General features: G+C 39.1%; 1 protein-coding gene across 2 annotated transcripts in view; it reads right to left on the bottom strand.

The window, feature by feature from the left end:
• Positions 1–222: 222 nt before the first annotated feature.
• CYP4X1 (cytochrome P450 family 4 subfamily X member 1) overlaps positions 223–19,307 on the bottom strand; it is a 66,717-nt gene continuing 47,632 nt past the window's right edge. For both annotated transcript variants that reach the window (XM_023258651.2, XM_023258650.2), the window contains exons 7-12: positions 16,327–16,433; positions 15,569–15,759; positions 12,251–12,384; positions 10,788–10,852; positions 2,483–2,565; positions 223–1,666 (exon numbers count right to left, since the gene is read on the bottom strand). In XM_023258651.2, coding sequence (XP_023114419.1) covers positions 1,498–1,666; positions 2,483–2,565; positions 10,788–10,852; positions 12,251–12,384; positions 15,569–15,759; positions 16,327–16,433 — 749 coding nt within the window. In that variant the 3' untranslated portion in view covers positions 223–1,497. The remainder of the gene's footprint in view (positions 1,667–2,482; positions 2,566–10,787; positions 10,853–12,250; positions 12,385–15,568; positions 15,760–16,326; positions 16,434–19,307) is intronic.

Here is a 19,307-nt window from a genome sequence, read left to right as displayed (position 1 = left end):
CTCCCACCCCCCATCAACCCTCAGTTTGTTCTCAGTTTTTAAGTCTTTTATGGTTTGCCTCCCTCCCTAACTTTTTTTTTCCTTTCCCTCCCCCTCCCCCATGGTCTTTTGTTAAGTTTCTCAGGATCCACATAAGAATGAAAACCACATATGGTATCTGTCTTTCTCTGTAGACTATCTTGATAATATTCCAAATGAAGGTTTTCTTATCTAAGATTCAAATCCCAGAAACCAAAAAGAAAAGTTTATTTATCTTAATTCATGAAAATTTTGAATTTCTGTATGATAAAAGACACCATAAATGTATTCCTATAAAAATGCAAGAATGGGGAAAATTATAAAGAAAAGTTACAATCAAGGGCTATTATCCACAATATTAAAGAACTCATACGAATCAGTAAGAAAAAGACAAACAACTCCATTGGAAAATAAGCATAGATGATGTATGAATCACAGACAACAAAACAAAGATAATCACAAATGGCCAATAAGCATGTTTTTAAAACTATAAATAGTGTAAATATCCAATAATAAGAAAATAGTTTAATAAGTTATAGTATATCCATGTTATAAAATATTATGAATCCATTGATTAGGAATAAGATGTATTTTTTATTAAGTGAAAAAAACAAGAATAATATGGATATGATTCCATCTATAAGAATGCATACTTACATATGTATGAAATGTATACATACATATATGAAATGTATAGGAAAAACTTTGAAAGAATGCACACCAAACTATTCTGTTTTTAGGAAAACGTGTAGGAGATGTGTCAGGGCGTGGGTCAGGGCAGAGACGTGTAGCGTATGTGAAGTGGGATTTTTACTTTTTACTTTACATGCTTTTCTAGTGTTGGAAATCTTTTACTGTGAGCATTTATTCACTTATTACTTGTGAAATTCCAAAAACTATTTCTAAAAAGCAGAAAACATATGGAAGTCACCTAGCAAAATTCTTGGTATACAGCATTAATAGAAGACAGAATCAAACAGTAATGACTGGAAAATCTCCCCAAATCATACCGAAACAGATCTAAGTGACACAGGGTATCACCTGTGCACCTTTGGATAATGTGCAGTTACACAGAGACCCCCATCACACCTACCCCTAACCCTCCCACTGTACCTTGATTCTTTACCATTTTTTTTGCCCATTAGCTGTAATTTAACTTTATTTTTTTAAATGTTTATTTATTTTGAGAGAGACAGAGAGAGAGGCAGAGAGAGAGAGAGAGAGAGAGAGAGAGAGAGAGAGAGAGAGAGAGAAGCTCCATACTGTTAGCATGGAAGTGGAGCCTGACCCGGGACTCAAACTCATGAATGGTGAGATCAAGCCCTGAGACAAAATCAAGAGTTCGACGCTCAACTGACTGAGCACCCAGGTGGTCCTGTAATTTAACTTTAAAATTATACATACATATATATATATATATATATATATATATATATATATATATATATATATAAAATCGTTGTACCCTGGGCTGTAACATTAGGGGAGTTTCTTCAGGTGCAAGTAGACCCCATTCTTGGGTTTGAGGACAATCTGGGGCAAGAAGACAAGAGGTCTGGTGGGATCTGGAGACACCTTGAAGCGGAGCAGGATCAAGGCAATGGCCACCTTTAACTCAATCATGGCAAACTGCTGCCCGATACAGTTCCTGCAGACACAGAGGGAAAGAGATACTTGAAGAAATGGTAGTTTTTTTCTGACTCTTGCATAAGATGCTAGCATAATGAATCTGATAGTCACAGTAAAGCTGCATTTACACACCATATGCCACAGAAACTTTTGAATGTCTATTGTTCCCTATAAGAATGTGAACCGGGAGGCTGCAATGTGATGCCTGCCCTAAACAAGGTGGCACTTGGAATTGCTTATAGAATTGTTTCTCCCGTGAGGATATAAATGTCAAACTGGGTGACTATAGTGGATAACAGAGTATTGTGTCATTGACATTTGCTAATAAAGCAGAATTTAAATGTCCTCACGTGCGCGTGCGCATGCACACACGCACACACACACAAAGAGATAAATTTGTGAGATGGAGGATGTGGTAATAACTAGATGGGGAAGAGTCCTTTCATGATCTGTACAGATATCAAATCACCATGATACACATTTTAAATATCTTACAATTTCACATGTCAGCTATATCTCAATAAATTTGAAATTAAGAAAAAAGAAGAATTGTTTCTCCTGTGTCAGGGGTGGGCTGCATGGCTGATGAGCAAGTTTGCATTGTGGGAGAGCTTTCTGAGGCATGGCTGTATAAGATGTGATAGAGAAGGGCTTTGTCTTTTGTGAAACTAACTCGTCTTTTCAGGGGCTCAAATAGGTACCAATATCTACCTCATAATCTGGTGAGAAGATGGGGTTCCGTGGAAGAATATATACACCTGAGATACCAAAGGAAGAATGCTGTTTCCAAATAAAACACTTCTGTCCATTTTCAACAACTTCAAATTGTCCTCACCTTGGTCCGGCTGAGAATGGTAAGAAGGAGTGGGGGTGTCTCTGATCAGAATTTTCCTGAGAGAATCGCGAGGGGTCAAAGACCTGAAATGACAAGGCAACCCCACCACCATCCCCAAAACACCATTAGCACATTTTTTAAGCTACTGCTTAGCACTGATCAACAGAAATCTATAATGAGCTACATATGTAATTTCTTTTCTTCTTCTTTTTTTAAGCAGGCTTCACACCCAGCATGGAGCCCAATGCAGGGCTCGAACTCATGACCCTGAAATCAAGACCTGAGCCGAGATCAAGAGTCAGACGCTTAACTGACTGAGCCACCTAGGCACCCCCACATATGTAATTTCAAACATTCTTGTAGTCACTTTTTTAAAAGGTGAAAGTAATTTTAACAATAGAATTTATTTTGCAGAAAATATTATCATTCCAACATGTACTCAATATAAATAATTATTAAGGAAATATTTCACATTTTTGTACTATGTCTTCAAAATCCAGTGATACACACTGGGTACACATTTCCATCACATCTCATTTCCCATTAGCTACATTTCAAATGCCCAGTAACCACATGTGACTAGTAGCTACCACACTGGACAGTGCAATTCAAGAGGTGCAGCCCTTGTCTGGCCTCTTCATTGACAAATCTGCTACCCAGACACATAAGGAGAAAGCAGAAACACTAGGGTGTAATATTATTTTCATTCTGGAAGTAAGAATGTCCCAACCTAATTTACCCAAAGAAAATGAAAACACTAATTTGAAAAGATATATGCATCTGCTATGTGCAATACGGCAGCATTATTTACAATAGTTAAGATATGGAAGCAGCCTAAGTGTCCATCCACAAATGAATGTATAAAGAGGATGTGGTGGATGGGATGGAATATTACATGGCCATAAAAAGGATGAGATTATGCCATTTGAGACAACATGGATATACCTAGAGGGCAGTATGCTAAGTAAAATAAGTCAGACTGAGAAAGATAAATACTATATTATTCCATTCATGGGTGGAATCTAAAAAAAAAACAACAACAACGAAAAACAAGTGCATAAACAAACAAAAAGCAGAATTAGACCAAAAATACAGAGAACAAACTGATGGTTGTGGGGGAAGTTTGGACAAAATGGGTGAAGAGGAGAGGGGAGGTACAGGCTTCCAGTTACAAAATGAGTAAGTCACAGGAATAAAAGACATAGCATAAGGAACATGGTCAATAATACTGTAATAGCGATGTAATGGGACAGACGGTAGCTACACTTGTGGGGAATGCAGCATAATGTATAAACTTGTCAAATCACCAAGTTGTGCACCTGAAACTAATGTAACATTGTATGTCAACTATACTCAAAACGGATTTGAACATTAAAAAAAAAGAATGCGCCCACTTAGAAGTCAAGCCAAAGTGCTTATGTGATCAATGATTACTGAGACATGTAGTCCACCTCCCATTACACATAAGAGATCTTAAATCCTAGCCACTTATGTGAAAGTATCTGTAGGTGTTGTGAGTGTTGAGAGTTTAAGAACGTTGAATCAAGCGCTCAGGTAAGCTATATGTCTTCTTTTTGCCTCTGCGTGCAGTCTCTCCTCCCTTTCCTGCCCTGCTCTGGGCTCCAAGAAGCTGACCCACATGGTTTCTTTTGAGGTTGGCGGATAAAAGACATTGATTGGCGATCTGGAGGGTGGGCAGAGAGAGCTTTTGGGTTATTTATTCCCTGGGCCCCACCCTACCAGGCTGCCTCTGGCTGGCTGCACACTCCACTGAAGGTCCAACTCCTGCCCAGGACCCTTCCCAGCACAATAATCTCTCTCCAGGCTTTGTAACCCTCTTTCCTGCCTGGCCCAGATGTGGTAAGCACTTCAGCAGTTATTTGCTCCATTCTGTTTTTCTAAAGCCTACCCATACCTTTGTAAATAGTTGCTTTATAAAACTCTCCTCCAAGTGCTCAAGTTGAGTGTGTCATTGGGTTTCTGCCAGAATCCTGATTGTTACATCCAGCCAAAAAGAGTCTGAGTTGCCTGCATGACTGCATGAGTAGTCTATACTCCTGCAGGCGTCTAGGTGAGTTCTTTTTTTTTTTTTTTTTTTTAATATATGAAATTTATTGACAAATTAGTTTCCATACAACACCCAGTGCTCATCCCAAAAGGTGCCCTCCTCAATACCCATCACCCACCCTCTCCTCCCTCCCACCCCCCATCAACCCTCAGTTTGTTCTCAGTTTTTAAGAGTCTCTTATGCTTTGGCTCTCTCCCACTCTAACCTGTTTTTTTTTTTTTTCCTTCCCCTCCCCCATGGGTTCCTGTTAATTTCTCAGGGTCCACATAAGAGTGAAACCATATGGTATCTGTCTTTCTCTGTATGGCTTATTTCACTTAGCATCACACTCTCCAGTTCCATCCACGTTGCTACAAAAGGCCATATTTCATTTTTTCTCATTGCCACGTAATATTCCATTGTGTATATAAACCACAATTTCTTTATCCATTCATCAGTTGATGGACATTTAGGCTCTTTCCATAATTTGGCTATTGTTGAGAGTGCTGCTATGAACATTGGGGTACAAGTGGCCCTATGCATCAGTACTCCTGTATCCCTTGGATAAATTCCTAGCAGTGCTATTGCTGGGTCATAGGGTAGGTCTATTTTTAATTTTCTGAGGAACCTCCACACTGCTTTCCAGAGCGGCTGCACCAATTTGCATTCCCACCAACAGTGCAAGAGGGTTCCCGTTTCTCCACATCCTCTCCAGCATCTAGAGTCTCCTGATTTGTTCATTTTGGCCACTCTGACTGGCGTGAGGTGATACCTGAGTGTGGTTTTGATTTGTATTTCCCTGATAAGGAGCGACGCTGAACATCTTTTCATGTGCCTGTTGGCCATCCGGATGTCTTCTTTAGAGAAGTGTCTATTCATGTTTTCTGCCCATTTCTTCACTGGGTTATTTGTTTTTCGGGTGTGGAGTTTGGTGAGCTCTTTATAGATTTTGGATACTAGCCCTTTGTCCGATATGTCATTTGCGAATATCTTTTCCCATTCCGTTGGTTGCCTTTTAGTTTTGTTGGTTGTTTCCTTTGCTGTGCAGAAGCTTTTTATCTTCATAAGGTCCCAGTAATTCACTTTTGCTTTTAATTCCCTTGCCTTTGGGGATGTGTCGAGTAAGAGATTGCTACGGCTGAGGTCAGAGAGGTCTTTTCCTGCTTTATCCTCTAAGGTTTTGATGGTTTCCTGTCTCACATTTAGGTCCTTTATCCATTTGGAGTTTATTTTTGTGAATGGTGTGAGAAAGTGGTCTAGTTTCAACCTTCTGCATGTTGCTGTCCAGTTCTCCCAGCACCATTTGTTAAAGAGGCTGTCTTTTTTCCATTGGATGTTCTTTCCTGCTTTGTCAAAGATGAGTTGGCCATACGTTTGTGGGTCTAGTTCTGGGGTTTCTATTCTATTCCATTGGTCTATGTGTCTGTTTCTGTGCCAATACCATGCTGTCTTGATGATGACAGCTTTGTAGTAGAGGCTAAAGTCTGGGATTGTGATGCCTCCTGCTTTGGTCTTCTTCTTCAAAATTCCTTTGGCTATTCGGGGCCTTTTGTGGTTCCATATGAATTTTAGGATTGCTTGTTCTAGTTTCGAGAAGAATGCTGGTGCAATTTTGATTGGGATTGCATTGAATGTGTAGATAGCTTTGGGTAGTATTGACATTTTGACAATATTTATTTTTCCAATCCATGAGCAGGGAATGTCTTTCCATTTCTTTAAATCTTCTTCAATTTCCTTCATAAGCTTTCTATAGTTTTCAGCATACAGATCCTTTACATCTTTGGTTAGATTTATTCCTAGGTATTTTATGCTTCTTGGTGCAATTGTGAATGGGATCAGTTTCTTTATTTGTCTTTCTGTTGCTTCATTGTTAGTGTATAAGAATGCAACTGATTTTTGTACATTGATTTTGTATCCTGCAACTTTGCTGAATTCATGTATCAGTTCTAGTAGACTTTTGGTGGAGTCTATCGGATTTTCCATGTATAATATCATGTCATCTGTAAAAAGCGAAAGCTTGACTTCGTCTTTGCCAATTTTGATGCCTTTGATTTCCTTTTGTTGTCTGATTGCTGATGCTAGAACTTCCAGCACTATGTTAAACAGCAGCGGTGAGAGTGGGCATCCTTGTCGTGTTCCTGATCTCGGAAAAAGCTCTCAGTTTTTCCCCGTTGAGGATGATGTTAGCTGTGGGCTTTTCATAAATGGCTTTTTATGATCTTTAAGTATGTTCCTTCTATCCCGACTTTCTCAAGGGTTTTTATTAAGAAAGGGTGCTGGATTTTGTCAAATGCCTTTTCTGCATCGATTGACAGGATCATATGGTTCTTCTCTTTTTTTTTGTTAATGTGATGTATCACATTGATTGATTTGCGAATGTTGAACCAGCCCTGCATCCCAGGAATGAATCTCACTTGATCATGGTGAATAATTCTTTTTATATGCCGTTGAATTCGATTTGCTAGTATCTTATTGAGAATTTTTGCATCCATATTCATCAGGGATATTGGCCTGTAGTTCTCTTTTTTTACTGGGTCTCTGTCTGGTTTAGGAATCAAAGTAATACTGGCTTCATAGAATGAGTCTGGAAGTTTTCCTTCCCTTTCTATTTCTTGGAATAGCTTGAGAAGGATAGGTATTATCTCTGCTTTAAACGTCTGGTAGAACTCCCCTGGGAAGCCATCTGGTCCTGGACTCTTATTTGTTGGGAGATTTTTGATAACCGATTCAATTTCTTCGCTGGTTATCGGTCTGTTCAAGCTTTCTATTTCCTCCTGATTGAGTTTTGGAAGAGTGTGGGTGTTCAGGAATTTGTCCATTTCTTCCAGGTTGTCCAATTTGTTGGCATATAATTTTTCATAGTATTCCCTGATAATTGTTTGTATCTCTGAGGGATTGGTTGTAATAATTCCATTTTCATTCATGATTTTATCTATTTGGGTCATTTCCCTTTTCTTTTTGAGAAGCCTGGCTAGAGGCTTGTCAATTTTGTTTATTTTTTCAAAACACCAACTCTTGGTTTCGTTGATCTGCTCTACAGTTTTTTTAGATTCTATATTGTTAATTTCTGCTCTGATCTTTATTATTTCTCTTCTTCTGCTGGGTTTAGGCTGCCTTTGCTGTTCTGCTTCTATTTCCTTTAGGTGTGCTGTTAGATTTTGTATTTGGGATTTTTCTTGTTTCTTGAGATAGGCCTGGATTGCAATGTATTTTCCTCTCAGTACTGCCTTCGCTGCGTCCCAAAGCGTTTGGATTGTTGTATTTTCATTTTCGTTTGTTTCCATATATTTTTTAATTTCTTCTCTAATTGCCTGGTTGACCCACTCATTCGTTAGTAGGGTGTTCTTTAACCTCCATGCCTTTGGAGGTTTTCCAGACTTTTTTCTGTGGTTGATTTCAAGCTTCATAGCATTGTGGTCTGAAAGTATGCATGGTATAATTTCAATTCTTGTAAACTTATGAAGGGCTGTTTTGTGACCCAGTATATGATCTATCTTGGAGAATGTTCCATGTGCACTCGAGAAGAAAGTATATTCTGTTGCTTTGGGATGCAGCGTTCTAAATATATCTGTCAAGTCCATCTGATCCAATGTCTCATTCAGGGCCCTTGTTTCTTTATTGACCGTGTGTCTAGATGATCTGTCCATTTCTGTAAGTGGGGTGTTAAAGTCCCCTGCAATTACCACATTCTTATCAATAAGGTTGCTTATGTTTATGAGTAATTGTTTTATATATTTGGGGGCTCGAGTATTCGGCGCATAGACATTTATAATTGTTAGCTCTTCCTGATGGATAGACCCTGTAACTATTATATAATGTCCTTCTTCATCTCTTGTTACAGCCTTTAATTTAAAGTCTAGTTTGTCTGATATAAGTATGGCTACTCCAGCTTTCTTTTGGCTTCCAGTCGCATGATAAATAGTTCTCCATCCCCTCACTCTCAATCTAAAGGTGTCCTCAGGTCTAAAATGAGTCTATTGTAGACAGCAAATAGATGGGTCTTGTTTTTTTATCCATTCTGATACCCTATGTCTTTTGGTTGGTGCATTTAATCCATTTACATTCAGTGTTATTATAGAAAGATACGGGTTGAGAGTCATTGTGATGTCTGTATGTTTTATGCTTGCAGTGATGTCTCTGGGACTTTGTCTCACAGGGTCCCCCTTAGGATCTCTTGTAGGGCTGGTTTAGTGGTGACGAATTCCTTCAGTTTTTGTTTGTTTGGGAAAACCTTTATCTCTCCTTCTATTCTAAATAACAGACTTGCTGGGTAAAGGATTCTCGGCTGCATATTTTTTCTGTCTAGCACCCTGAAAATCTCGTGCCAATTCTTTCTGGCCTGCCAAGTTTCAAAAGAGAGATCAGTCACGAGTCTTATAGGTCTCCCTTTATATGTGAGGGCATGTTTACCCCTTGCTGCTTTCAGAATTTTCTCTTTATCCTTGTATTTTGCCAGTTTCACTATGATATGTCATGCAGAAGATCGATTCAAGTTACGTCTGAAGGGAGTTCTCTGTGCCTCTTGGATTTCAATGCCTTTTTCCTTCCCCAGTTCAGGGAAGTTCTCAGCTATGATTTCTTCAAGTACCCCTTCAGCACATTTCCCTCTCTCTTCCTCCTCTGGGATACCAATTATGCGTATATTATTTCTTTTTAGTGTATCACTTAGTTCTCTAATTTTCCCCTCATACTCCTGGATTTTTTTATCTCTCTTTTTCTCAGCTTCCTCTTTTTCCATAACTTTATCTTCTAGTTCACCTATTCTCTCCTCTGCCTCTTCAAGCCGAGCTGTGGTGGTTTCCATTTTGTTATGCATTTCGTTTAAAGCGTTTTTCAGCTCCTCGTGACTGTTCCTTAGTCCCTTGATCTCTGTAGCAAGAGATTCTCTGCTGTCCTGTATACTGTTTTCAAGCCCAGCGATTAATTTTATGACTATTATTCTAAATTCACTTTCTGTGATATTATTTAAATCCTTTTTGATCAGCTCATTAGCTGTTGTTATTTCCTGGAGATTCTTCTGAGGGGAATTCTTCCGCTTGGTCATTTTGGATAGTCCCTGGCGTGGTGAGGACCTGCAGGGCCCTTCCCCTGTGTTGTGGTGTATAACTGGAGTTGGTGGGCGGGGCCGCAGTCAGACCTGATGTCTGCCCCCAGCCCACCGCTGGGGCCACAGTCAGACTGGTGTGTGCCTTCTCTTCCCCTCTCCTAGGGGCGGGATTCACTGTGGGGTGGTGTGGCCCGTCTGGGCTACTTGCACACTGCCAGGCTTGTGATGCTGGGGATCTGGCATATTAGCTGGGGTGGGTAGGCAAGGTGCACGGGGGCAGGAGGGGCAGGCTTAGATCGCTTCTCCTTAGGTGATCCTCTTCAGGAGGGGCCCTGTGGCAGCGGGAGGGAGTCAGATCCGCTGCCGGAGGTTTGGCTCCGCAGAAGCACAGAGTTGGGTGTTTGCGCGGAGCGAGCAAGTTCCCTGGCAGGAACTGGTTCTCTTTGGGATTTTGGCTGGGGGATGGGCGGGGGAGATGGCGCTGGCGAGCGCCTTTGTTCCCCACCAAGCTGAGCTCTGTCGTCAGGGGGCTCAGCAGCTCTCCCTCCCTTTGTCCTCCAGCCTTCCCGCTTTCCGAGCAGAGCTGTTAACTTATGACCTCCCAGACGCTAAGTCGCACTTGTTGTGGGAACACAGTCCGTCAGGCCCCTCTGCTTTTGCCAGCCAGATTCGGGGGCTCTGCTTGGCCGACGAGCCGCCCCTCCGCCCCGGCTCCCTCCCGCCAGTCCGTGGAGCGCGCACCGCCTCGCAGCCCTTCCTACCCTCTTCCGTGGGCCTCTCGTCTGCGCTTGGCTCCGGCGACTCCGTTCTGCTAATCCTCTGGTGGTTTTCTGGGTTATTTAGGCAGGTGTAGGTAAAATCTAAGTGATCAGCAGGACGCGCGGTGAGCCCAGCGTCCTCCTAAGCCGCCATCTTGCCGCTTCTCTAGGTGAGTTCTTGATAGAGCTTGCTAAGTAAACAGCTGTGGTATAGACTGTGGGCAATTTCAAACGGATTGTGTGGCATTATATCCATATGTTCATGCAAAGCGAACATAAAGTAGGAATAGGGGAAGGGGACAGACAGCTTTCCTTTGGGGAAAGGTTGAACATTTTCGGTCTTTAAGTTTATTTTGTTTGCCTTGAGTCATTTGCCACTTCCATGCATAGCTAACAAAAAGTGAGCTACACAGCATTAGTTCTTTGAAGGATTTATGTGCAAGACAGTCGTACCTTTGGGTTTTCCCAGATGGCAGGGTTATGATGAAGGCCCCAAATACTGAGAACCACGGTTATTCCTGTGAAAAGAAAGAAATAAAAAAGATTGCAGAAGATACAGCAAGTTGTGGGCTACTGTTACACCATTCTTCAATAAGACTTTTCTTCTTGAAGGGAAAGAGCTAGCTCTTGGCAGAGTTCTGTTCACTGTAGCTGATGCCAGCAGTCAAGGACCCATGGGAAGATGAGGCCTGGGTGACACCTTAGATTTCAAAGCAATGACTTATTTAATACATGCTTCTATCTTAAGGAGCTATTGGTATCATGTCAAAATGATATCTGTTAGTGGACTATACAGCACAGTTTGGGTACAAAAGAACAGAATCACAATTCCATCATGCAGGTCCAGTGACAAGTTTCTGCTGGTTCTGTTCATAAGTGGAAGGGAGGAAATTTTAGCAAATATCCATGTGGTTTGGGGCTTAAAAAAAAACACAGGGGAGAGAGATTTTGAGGATTATTTGATTACCATAAAAATTCTGGTAAATTAATTCTGGATCTGTCCACAAAGTCACAGTAAGTGACAGGCTGTTGGTGTTTGCTACAAGCAGTCTTATCAGCTTGTATCTAAGGGCAAGAATTCACAGAACTCTGAAGCAGATAAGTGAAGGGTGTCTCACATGACACCCCTCTGCCTCTCACCTGCCATGCTTGGAAACCTGTGCTCTGAAGAGCACAGGGCTCCAGGCGTTGGGACTCTGTGTGAGTTTTAGTTCTGCTCATCTGCACTTTGGGGTCTCTGGTGGGTTTTTGGCTACACCAAAAGTATTTGAAAGTGCTTTGTAAACTGAGAAGCACCATATAAATGTCTGCTAAGATCATTTTAGTTCTGCTCATCTGCACTTTGGGGTCTCTGGTGGGTTTTTGGCTACACCAAAAGTATTTGAAAGTGCTTTGTAAACTGAGAAGCACCATATAAATGTCTGCTAAGATCATTTCCAAGGGGAAAAATGAGATAATGTGTTTGGAGGCTCTATGTAAACTATTAAGTGCTGTACACTTACAAGAGTGACATTATTATGATGATGAAGCCAAAGACCCACGGGGTCATCTAGATAAAGAGGATGATGCTCATTTCCCACGAAGTCTCACCTGGGTCTCAAACTAAGCCAAATAAGGATAATCTTAGGAACAATGTCCTCCAAAGAAAGAAACCCTGGGTTGGGATTCTGGTAATCCAGGTTCTGGGCACAGAGCTTTGCTTCAAATAGTTATATACCTTTGAGAAAGTCTGGAAGCCACATTTGATCAAGGAATTTCCCACTGAATTCTTAATAGGCACCCAACCCTAAGCTAGACGTCCTTAGGATTGTATTTTGACTCTAACAGTTGAGAAACAAGCCAGTCTTTGTCATTGTCACTTTGTCACCCAGGATCCCATGGTCTCTAAGAACTGCTTAGGAAAAGAATACAAAGACCTGCAGGCAAGGAGCGTCCATCTGGGAAGGTAATGGGCTTGCTGAGCTCTCTGGAAATGGATGGGACTGGAGGGGCCAGTCGGAGTGACTCCTTGATGCACATTGTAGTGTATGACATCTCACCCAGCTGGTCCCTGTGAGGACAAGGAAGGAGGGTAGGGAAATCAGACTCCATATCCAGTTTATAAATATTGATGTTCTTTTCCTCTTTGGTGTTTATTCTTGGTAAATACCATCTCTAGGTCAAAGTTATTTTGCAGTTGGTTTATGTAACAGAATGTTGAGACTCTTTCTGCCTCGGGATCAGCTGAGGTTCCAGAGAAAGAGGGACCAAAAAAGTGCCAGATATCTTCATGATAAAGCAAGATGCTAATCTACCAGTAAAGGATTTGCTAGGGGAGTTTCTGAAACCAGTTTTGCAACACTTAGCTCAAGAATGTGTAAGGAATGACTAAGGACTAAAAGAAGAGTTTTGATAGGAAAAAAAAAAAAAACCCTTTAAGGAGAATTGTTGGAATGCCAGAGTACTGTGGAGAATGGAGGAGTGCCCCCAAACCATGTTAGGCAAAGAAGCCCTCTGGGGTCACTGAGATGACCTGAAATGTGCTCCCTGGAGTTTGGGAAACAGGGCTGATAGGAAAGGCTGTGACTCCGAACAGGCAGGGAGTGAGGGGAGGGCAACAGGGACAAGTTAGGAGTGGTCCATTGTGTTCTGTGGGCCAATGAACTGGCAAGAGGGAGAGCTCTGGAGCCAGCTTGAAAGGAGCTCTGAGGACAAGAATTTCCTTGCCCCATGAATCACCATGGCAAAGCTACAGCGAGGGAATCTCCAAAAAACCTAGAGATGCACCCACTGAGAATAAAGGAAGCACTGAATAGCTACTAAGCTTAGAGGGCAAGATCACCATATTACCACCCCTTTCTCCTTATCCTCACTTCCTCCTGGGACCAGTTATGGAAAGGCCAGAAGCAGCAGCTACTGGGTAGGGGAGGAACTGGTCAGTAAGAAGTCAACCACAACCCCCTCAGTCACCACTGGCTTCCAGACCCAAAGAAATGCTGATCTGGGATGGAGGGAGATGGTCCCAGTGGATGCGAATTTACACTTTGTATTATTCCATTGGACCAGACAGCTTAATTACTGAATGAGACTGCTCTTGTGAATTAAATGGATGGGAACTCTCTGAGATCCGGGTAAGATTTCACTCTGGAGATGAAAAGAACTTGCCCTATACAAGTATCAGAGGGAGAAGAATAAAGTTTTTTACTTGCATCCTAGATAGTCAGCTAGTCATAAAATGACTGCATATATTCAGTCTATTTGTTTTATTGTATTTCTGTTTGCTTTTCTGATTACTTATTTTGAATGCAGGCTTTGGCCATTCGGTGGTGTGAAATTTTAATTTTTTTGTTAAAAGTTTTTTCAATGTTTACTTATTTTTGAGAGACAGAGAGAGACAGAGTGTGAGTAAGGAAGGGGCAGAGAGAGAGGGGGACACAGAATTCAAAGTAGGCTCCAGGCTCTGAGCTGTCAGCACAGAGCCCGAAGTGGGGCTGGAACCCACAAAACCATGAGATTGTGACCTGGGCCGAAGTTGGATGCCCAGCCGACTGAGCCACCCAGGTGCCCCGTGAAATTTTAATTTTGAACTCTTTCCTCCTCAAGCCCAGAATAAAAAGAGTAATTCTGCTTAGTCTGGCACTTTGCATATTTAAGAAACACAATGTTGTCCATCTTCGCCCTGGTGCAAGAAGAAGAGAGGAATTTTAACCCAATGCAGAAATGGCTGATGAGGAGCCAAATGGAGACATTGAATAACTTCCCAGCTTTTTTGGAAATTGCTCTTTGCAGTGTGGTTTTACTATCTGTCTAAAAGAACTATAAATTTCCAGAATGCTATGGAAAAATTTCACTAAATGTAAGTATAAGGTCATACTATGGAATAAAAACATATTGTTTATAAAATTATTTTCATTTCTCTCATTAAAATGAAAGTTAACAGATCTTTTGGACTTTTTCTTCTCACCTGGCAAAAATTTCTTTATTGTTTTCACATTTCACATAGGCCAAACAAGAATAAGGAAGGTGAATATTTGGGTTGGATATATATATATATATACATATATATCCACCCTAAACAGGTTATCCGATTAATGTTAATGCATGAGTAAAAAATGATTAATCAATATTATATTTTGTGCTATACAAATTAAACCTTTAATTTATGGTAGGAAATATTATTTCCTTATAAAAAGTAAGACCTCTACTACATCTATATAAATTCAAATTGTCCCTTACAAATGTTCTGAGCTGACCTTTGCATTTGAAATACGGTGTTTTCCCCGTAGTCATGAGGTCATGTGGCCCTTAGTATTTCTATCTTTCTGTCCTTTTGACCAGCAAAACAAGGATAAGTGAAATATCTAACTAGGGTAAAGAATGTGGTTTATATTGGAGACATGTGTTTGTTTTTCTATCAGAGATTATGTCTGAGGGGAAAATCCATAACATGGGCATCATTAACAGCAAGATAAGCTCAAAGTCTTGCACAACGGTGTTGAAGTTTTCTACCTGGCTGATTCTTACCCATCCTAAGAGGCAGCTAGCATGTCAGATCTCCCAGGAAGTCCTCTGGAGTCCCCTATACCAGGTTAGGTGCCTGTCTTCTAAGTCTCTGTAGTAACCCGCACATCTCTCTCTCTCGCTACCCTTACCAGGTTATATGGCAATTATTTGTATGGAGGTCTGTCTCCTGTACCAGGTGTGAGCCCAATCAAACCTTGGACATTTTTTAAGTACCTCAGTATTTAAAATGTCGTAAGTCCATAATCCGCAGACTCAACTAAAGTGTGTATCATTTGGTACTATGTTCAAAGTCCAAAGCCAGTCCTGAGGAGTGAACAAAGAAATGGGAGACAATGACTACAATGAGGCTGAAATGATATGGATATGCACTCAGGTATCGGAAGAGGAACCCCACTTAAGCCCTACCATTTAAGCTCTAAATGCAAGTCTAGGGATCAAGCCCCATTTTCAGTGCACTGGAGCCTAGGTGAAAGAAAGAAATGAGACATTACACACCACTGATTAGAAAAACAACAAAACAGATATAAGTTGTGGATGAGTGAACTTCTTTAGCAGAAGATAAAGGGATAATTTTGGTTCTTTTAGAAAAAGAGCAGAATAGTAGCTTGTGTATTCTGTTTTTACAGGCACATATCTTAAAGCAATAACAGTCACCAAGATACCACAGGTAAAAATAAAGCAAAACCGAAGGAGGGGAACCAGGATGAAATGTTTAGGAATGCAGATCTTACCAGGTGATAGAAGACCCGTCCCCCAGGATGCCCCTGATCTCCTCCCGACATCTCTCCTGGTGCTCAGGGTTCAGAGCCAGGTGGTAGAGGAGCCAGGAAATGCCCCCTGCCATGGTGTCTTGCCCTGCCAACATGAATGTGTTCACCTCGGACTGTAGGTCAGTATCTGAGAAGTTGTTGTCATTTTCAGCCTGAAAGGTAAAACAGAGCTATTTTTATAGAGAAATTTTTATGCAATGTCAATTTACAGATATTTGGAGCCCCAATCAAGATAATGGTTTTAGGGAAATAAATTAGAGTTTCAAATGAGAGTTTCAATTTTAACTTAGTTCATCAAATACATAATAGAGGCCATACTTTGACCAGAGCATAAAGGAGACCCAATGTTAGACAAGGAAAGCAGACCTTGCAAAGAGTTCTTCCAATCATCCTACCAGATTCATTCAGACTTCCCAGCACCTCATCATCATCATTTTACCAGCTTACGCTGTGACTCTTTCCCCATGTTTCCCTAAACTATCATGTATCTTTGCAATAATCACCAAATCCTGTCATATTAGTAAAAAATTTGGCCTTACCTAATTCCTTCTAGTGACAGAATTATAGATTTCTGTCTTGATCTCAAACTGTATGGAGCCAACCATCAAAAGTATTGTTAAATTTAGTTGATCAATGTTGCTTTTGTCTATCCTCCTCCTCAATCATCCAGCTACCCACACAATTAACTGTATGAGCAGCCTCAGACATTTGAGACTTACCTGGGCAGAAAGGATAATATCCAGAAAATCCTGGTACTTCCGCTTCTGAGTGTTACCATACTTCTTCTCATTCTTGAGCAATTTTTTTCTATCCTGGATTATCTTTTCTGGGATAGAATAACAATTTCTGATTACCAAAGTGATAGCAAATATATATATATATATACACATATATATGTATATATATATGTTGTTATATATATGTATATATATGTATATATATGTATATATATACATATACATATATATATGTGTACATGTATATATGTATATACATATATATGTATATATATATGTTTTATATATATGTATATATATGTGTATATATATACATATGTATGTTGTTATATATATATGTATATGTATGTATATATATACATGTATATATATATGTATATATATACATACATATATATATATATATAAAACAAACTCATGGGCAACATCTAAAAAAAGGTAAAAACAGGTATAATTTATATGCTAAGAGAGGAGAAAAATGGAATCATATAAAATGCTCAATTAAAACCAGAGAAAGCAGAAAAAGAATGAAAGACAAAAAAAGGCAATGAACAGTAAGAAGTAACAAATATGGTCGCTATTAATCCAAATATATCAATAATCACATTAAGCATCGATGGTATCAATACAACAACTAAAAGACAGAGACTTCTGAATGGATGAAAAAAACCCAAGCTATATGTCATCTACAAGAATCCCACTTTAAATACATAAAGATATGTATAGATTAAAAGTAAAGGAGTAGAGAAAGATATGCCATGCTAACTAACAAAGAGAAAGTTGGAGTAACTATATTAATTTCAGCAGAACAGATTTCCAAGCAAGTAAAATTAGTAGGGAAAAAATTAATAGGGATTAAAATGGTATTATATAATGATAAGGGGGTCAATTCTCCAATAATAAAACAATCTTTTGTGTGAATGCACCTAAAACAGAGTGTCAAAACATATAAGGCAAAAAACAACAGGACTCCAAGGAGAAATAGATGAATCTACTCTTATAGTTGGAGACTTCAACACTTCCCTGTCAGTAATGGACAGATCCAGCAGGCAGAAAACCAGCAAGGATGTAGTTGAACTGAACAATATCATCAATCAACTGGATCTATTTGACTCCTATAGAATACATCATCCAACAACAGCAGAATACACCTCCTTTTCAAGCTCACAGAGAACATTCACTAAAATAGACCACATTTGGGCCATAAAGCACAAACTTTAAAAGAACATAAATCATACAAAGTATGCTCTCAGACCACAATGGAATAGAAATCAATAACAGAAAGATAGTTTGAAAACTCCAAAATAGTTGGAGAGTAAACCACACTTTTCTAAATAACACATGGGCCAAAGAAATCTCAAGGGAAATTTTAAAAATATTTTGAACTAAGTGAAAATTAAAAATACAGCTAATAAAATTTGTGGAACACAGTGAAAGCAATACTTACAGGGAAATTTGTAGCATTGAGTGGATATATTAGAAAAGAAGAAAAATCTAAAATCCTAATCTAATCTTTGACCTCAGGAAACTGTAAAGAGAACCCATTAAATCCATAGTGGAAGAAGTGAAATAATAAAAATTAGAGCAGAAAGCAGTGAAATTGAAAATAAGAAACCAAGGAAAAAAAAATCAATGAACCCAAAAGTTGATTCTTTGAAAAGATCTGTAAAATTGATAAATCTCTAGCCAGGTTAATTAAGAAAAAAAGAGAGAAGATAAAAATTACTAATATCAGGAATAAAAAGGGAACATCACTATCGATTCTATGAGCATTAAAAAGATAATAAAGGAATATTATGAACAAATATATGCCCATAAATCTGATAACCTAAGTGAAATGGACCAAATTCTTGAAAGACACCGTCTATCAACATTCATCCAGAGAAACAGATAATCTGAATAGACCTATATATATTAAATAAATTAAATCAATAATAATGACCTTCCAAAAACAGGTCTAGATGATTTCAGTGGTTTATTCTTTCAAACATTTGAGAAAGAAATCACATCAATTCTTTACAATATATTCCAGAAAATAGCAGAGGGAATATTCCCTAATCTATTTTATGAGGCCAGACATTATCCTAATACCCAAACCAGACAAAGACATTACAAGAAAGGACAACTACAAACCAAATATCTCTCATGAAATAAATGCTAAAATCCTCAATAAAATATTAGCAAAAAGAATCCAACAATGCACAAAAGGAATTATACACCATTACCAAGTAGGATTTATTCCAGATATGCAAATCTGGTTCAACATCAAAAAATCAATTAATGTAATCTATCGCATCAATAAGTTAAAGAAGAAAAATCATATGGCCATATTAAAAGACACAGAAAAAAGATCTAACACAATCTAACACCCATTCACAATTAAGAAAAAAATCCCTCAGGAAACTAGGAATAGAGGGGGATACATATCATAACACATGTGTCAAAACCCATAGAGTGTACAATATAAATAATGAATCCTAAAGTAAACTATGGACTTTAGTTAATAATGTGTCAATATTGGCTCAATTGTAACAAATGTATCTCACTAAAGCAAGATGTGATGAGGAGAAACTGCGTAAGAAGGTGGAGGTGAGAAAGTATATGGGAACTGTCTACACTTTCTACTTAATTTTTCTGTATACTTAAAACTGTCTAAAAATAGTTTGTTAATTAAAAAAATACTACAAAATCTCTTTAAATGAATCAGTGTGATTCCAGTACATGAATAAATAGACAGATGAATGGAACAGAAAAGAAAGTCCAGAAAATAGGTTCAAGTACATATGTCAATTTAGTATATAAAAATGGTTATCTCAATTACTGGAACAGATGGAACTTTTAAATTAAATTAAATTAAAATTTTAATTGAAGTATAATTAACATACAGCATTATATTCGTTTCAGGTGTACAGTGTAATGATTCAACAATTCTATATATTACTCTATGTTCATCATGTTAAGTA

The sequence above is a fragment of the Felis catus genome, chromosome C1 (genome assembly GCF_018350175.1).
Source record: "Felis catus isolate Fca126 chromosome C1, F.catus_Fca126_mat1.0, whole genome shotgun sequence".
Classification (NCBI taxonomy): Eukaryota; Metazoa; Chordata; class Mammalia; order Carnivora; family Felidae; genus Felis; species Felis catus.
Note: the sequence above shows the minus strand (reverse complement) of the source record. Positions and strands in the feature narration are given on the sequence as shown.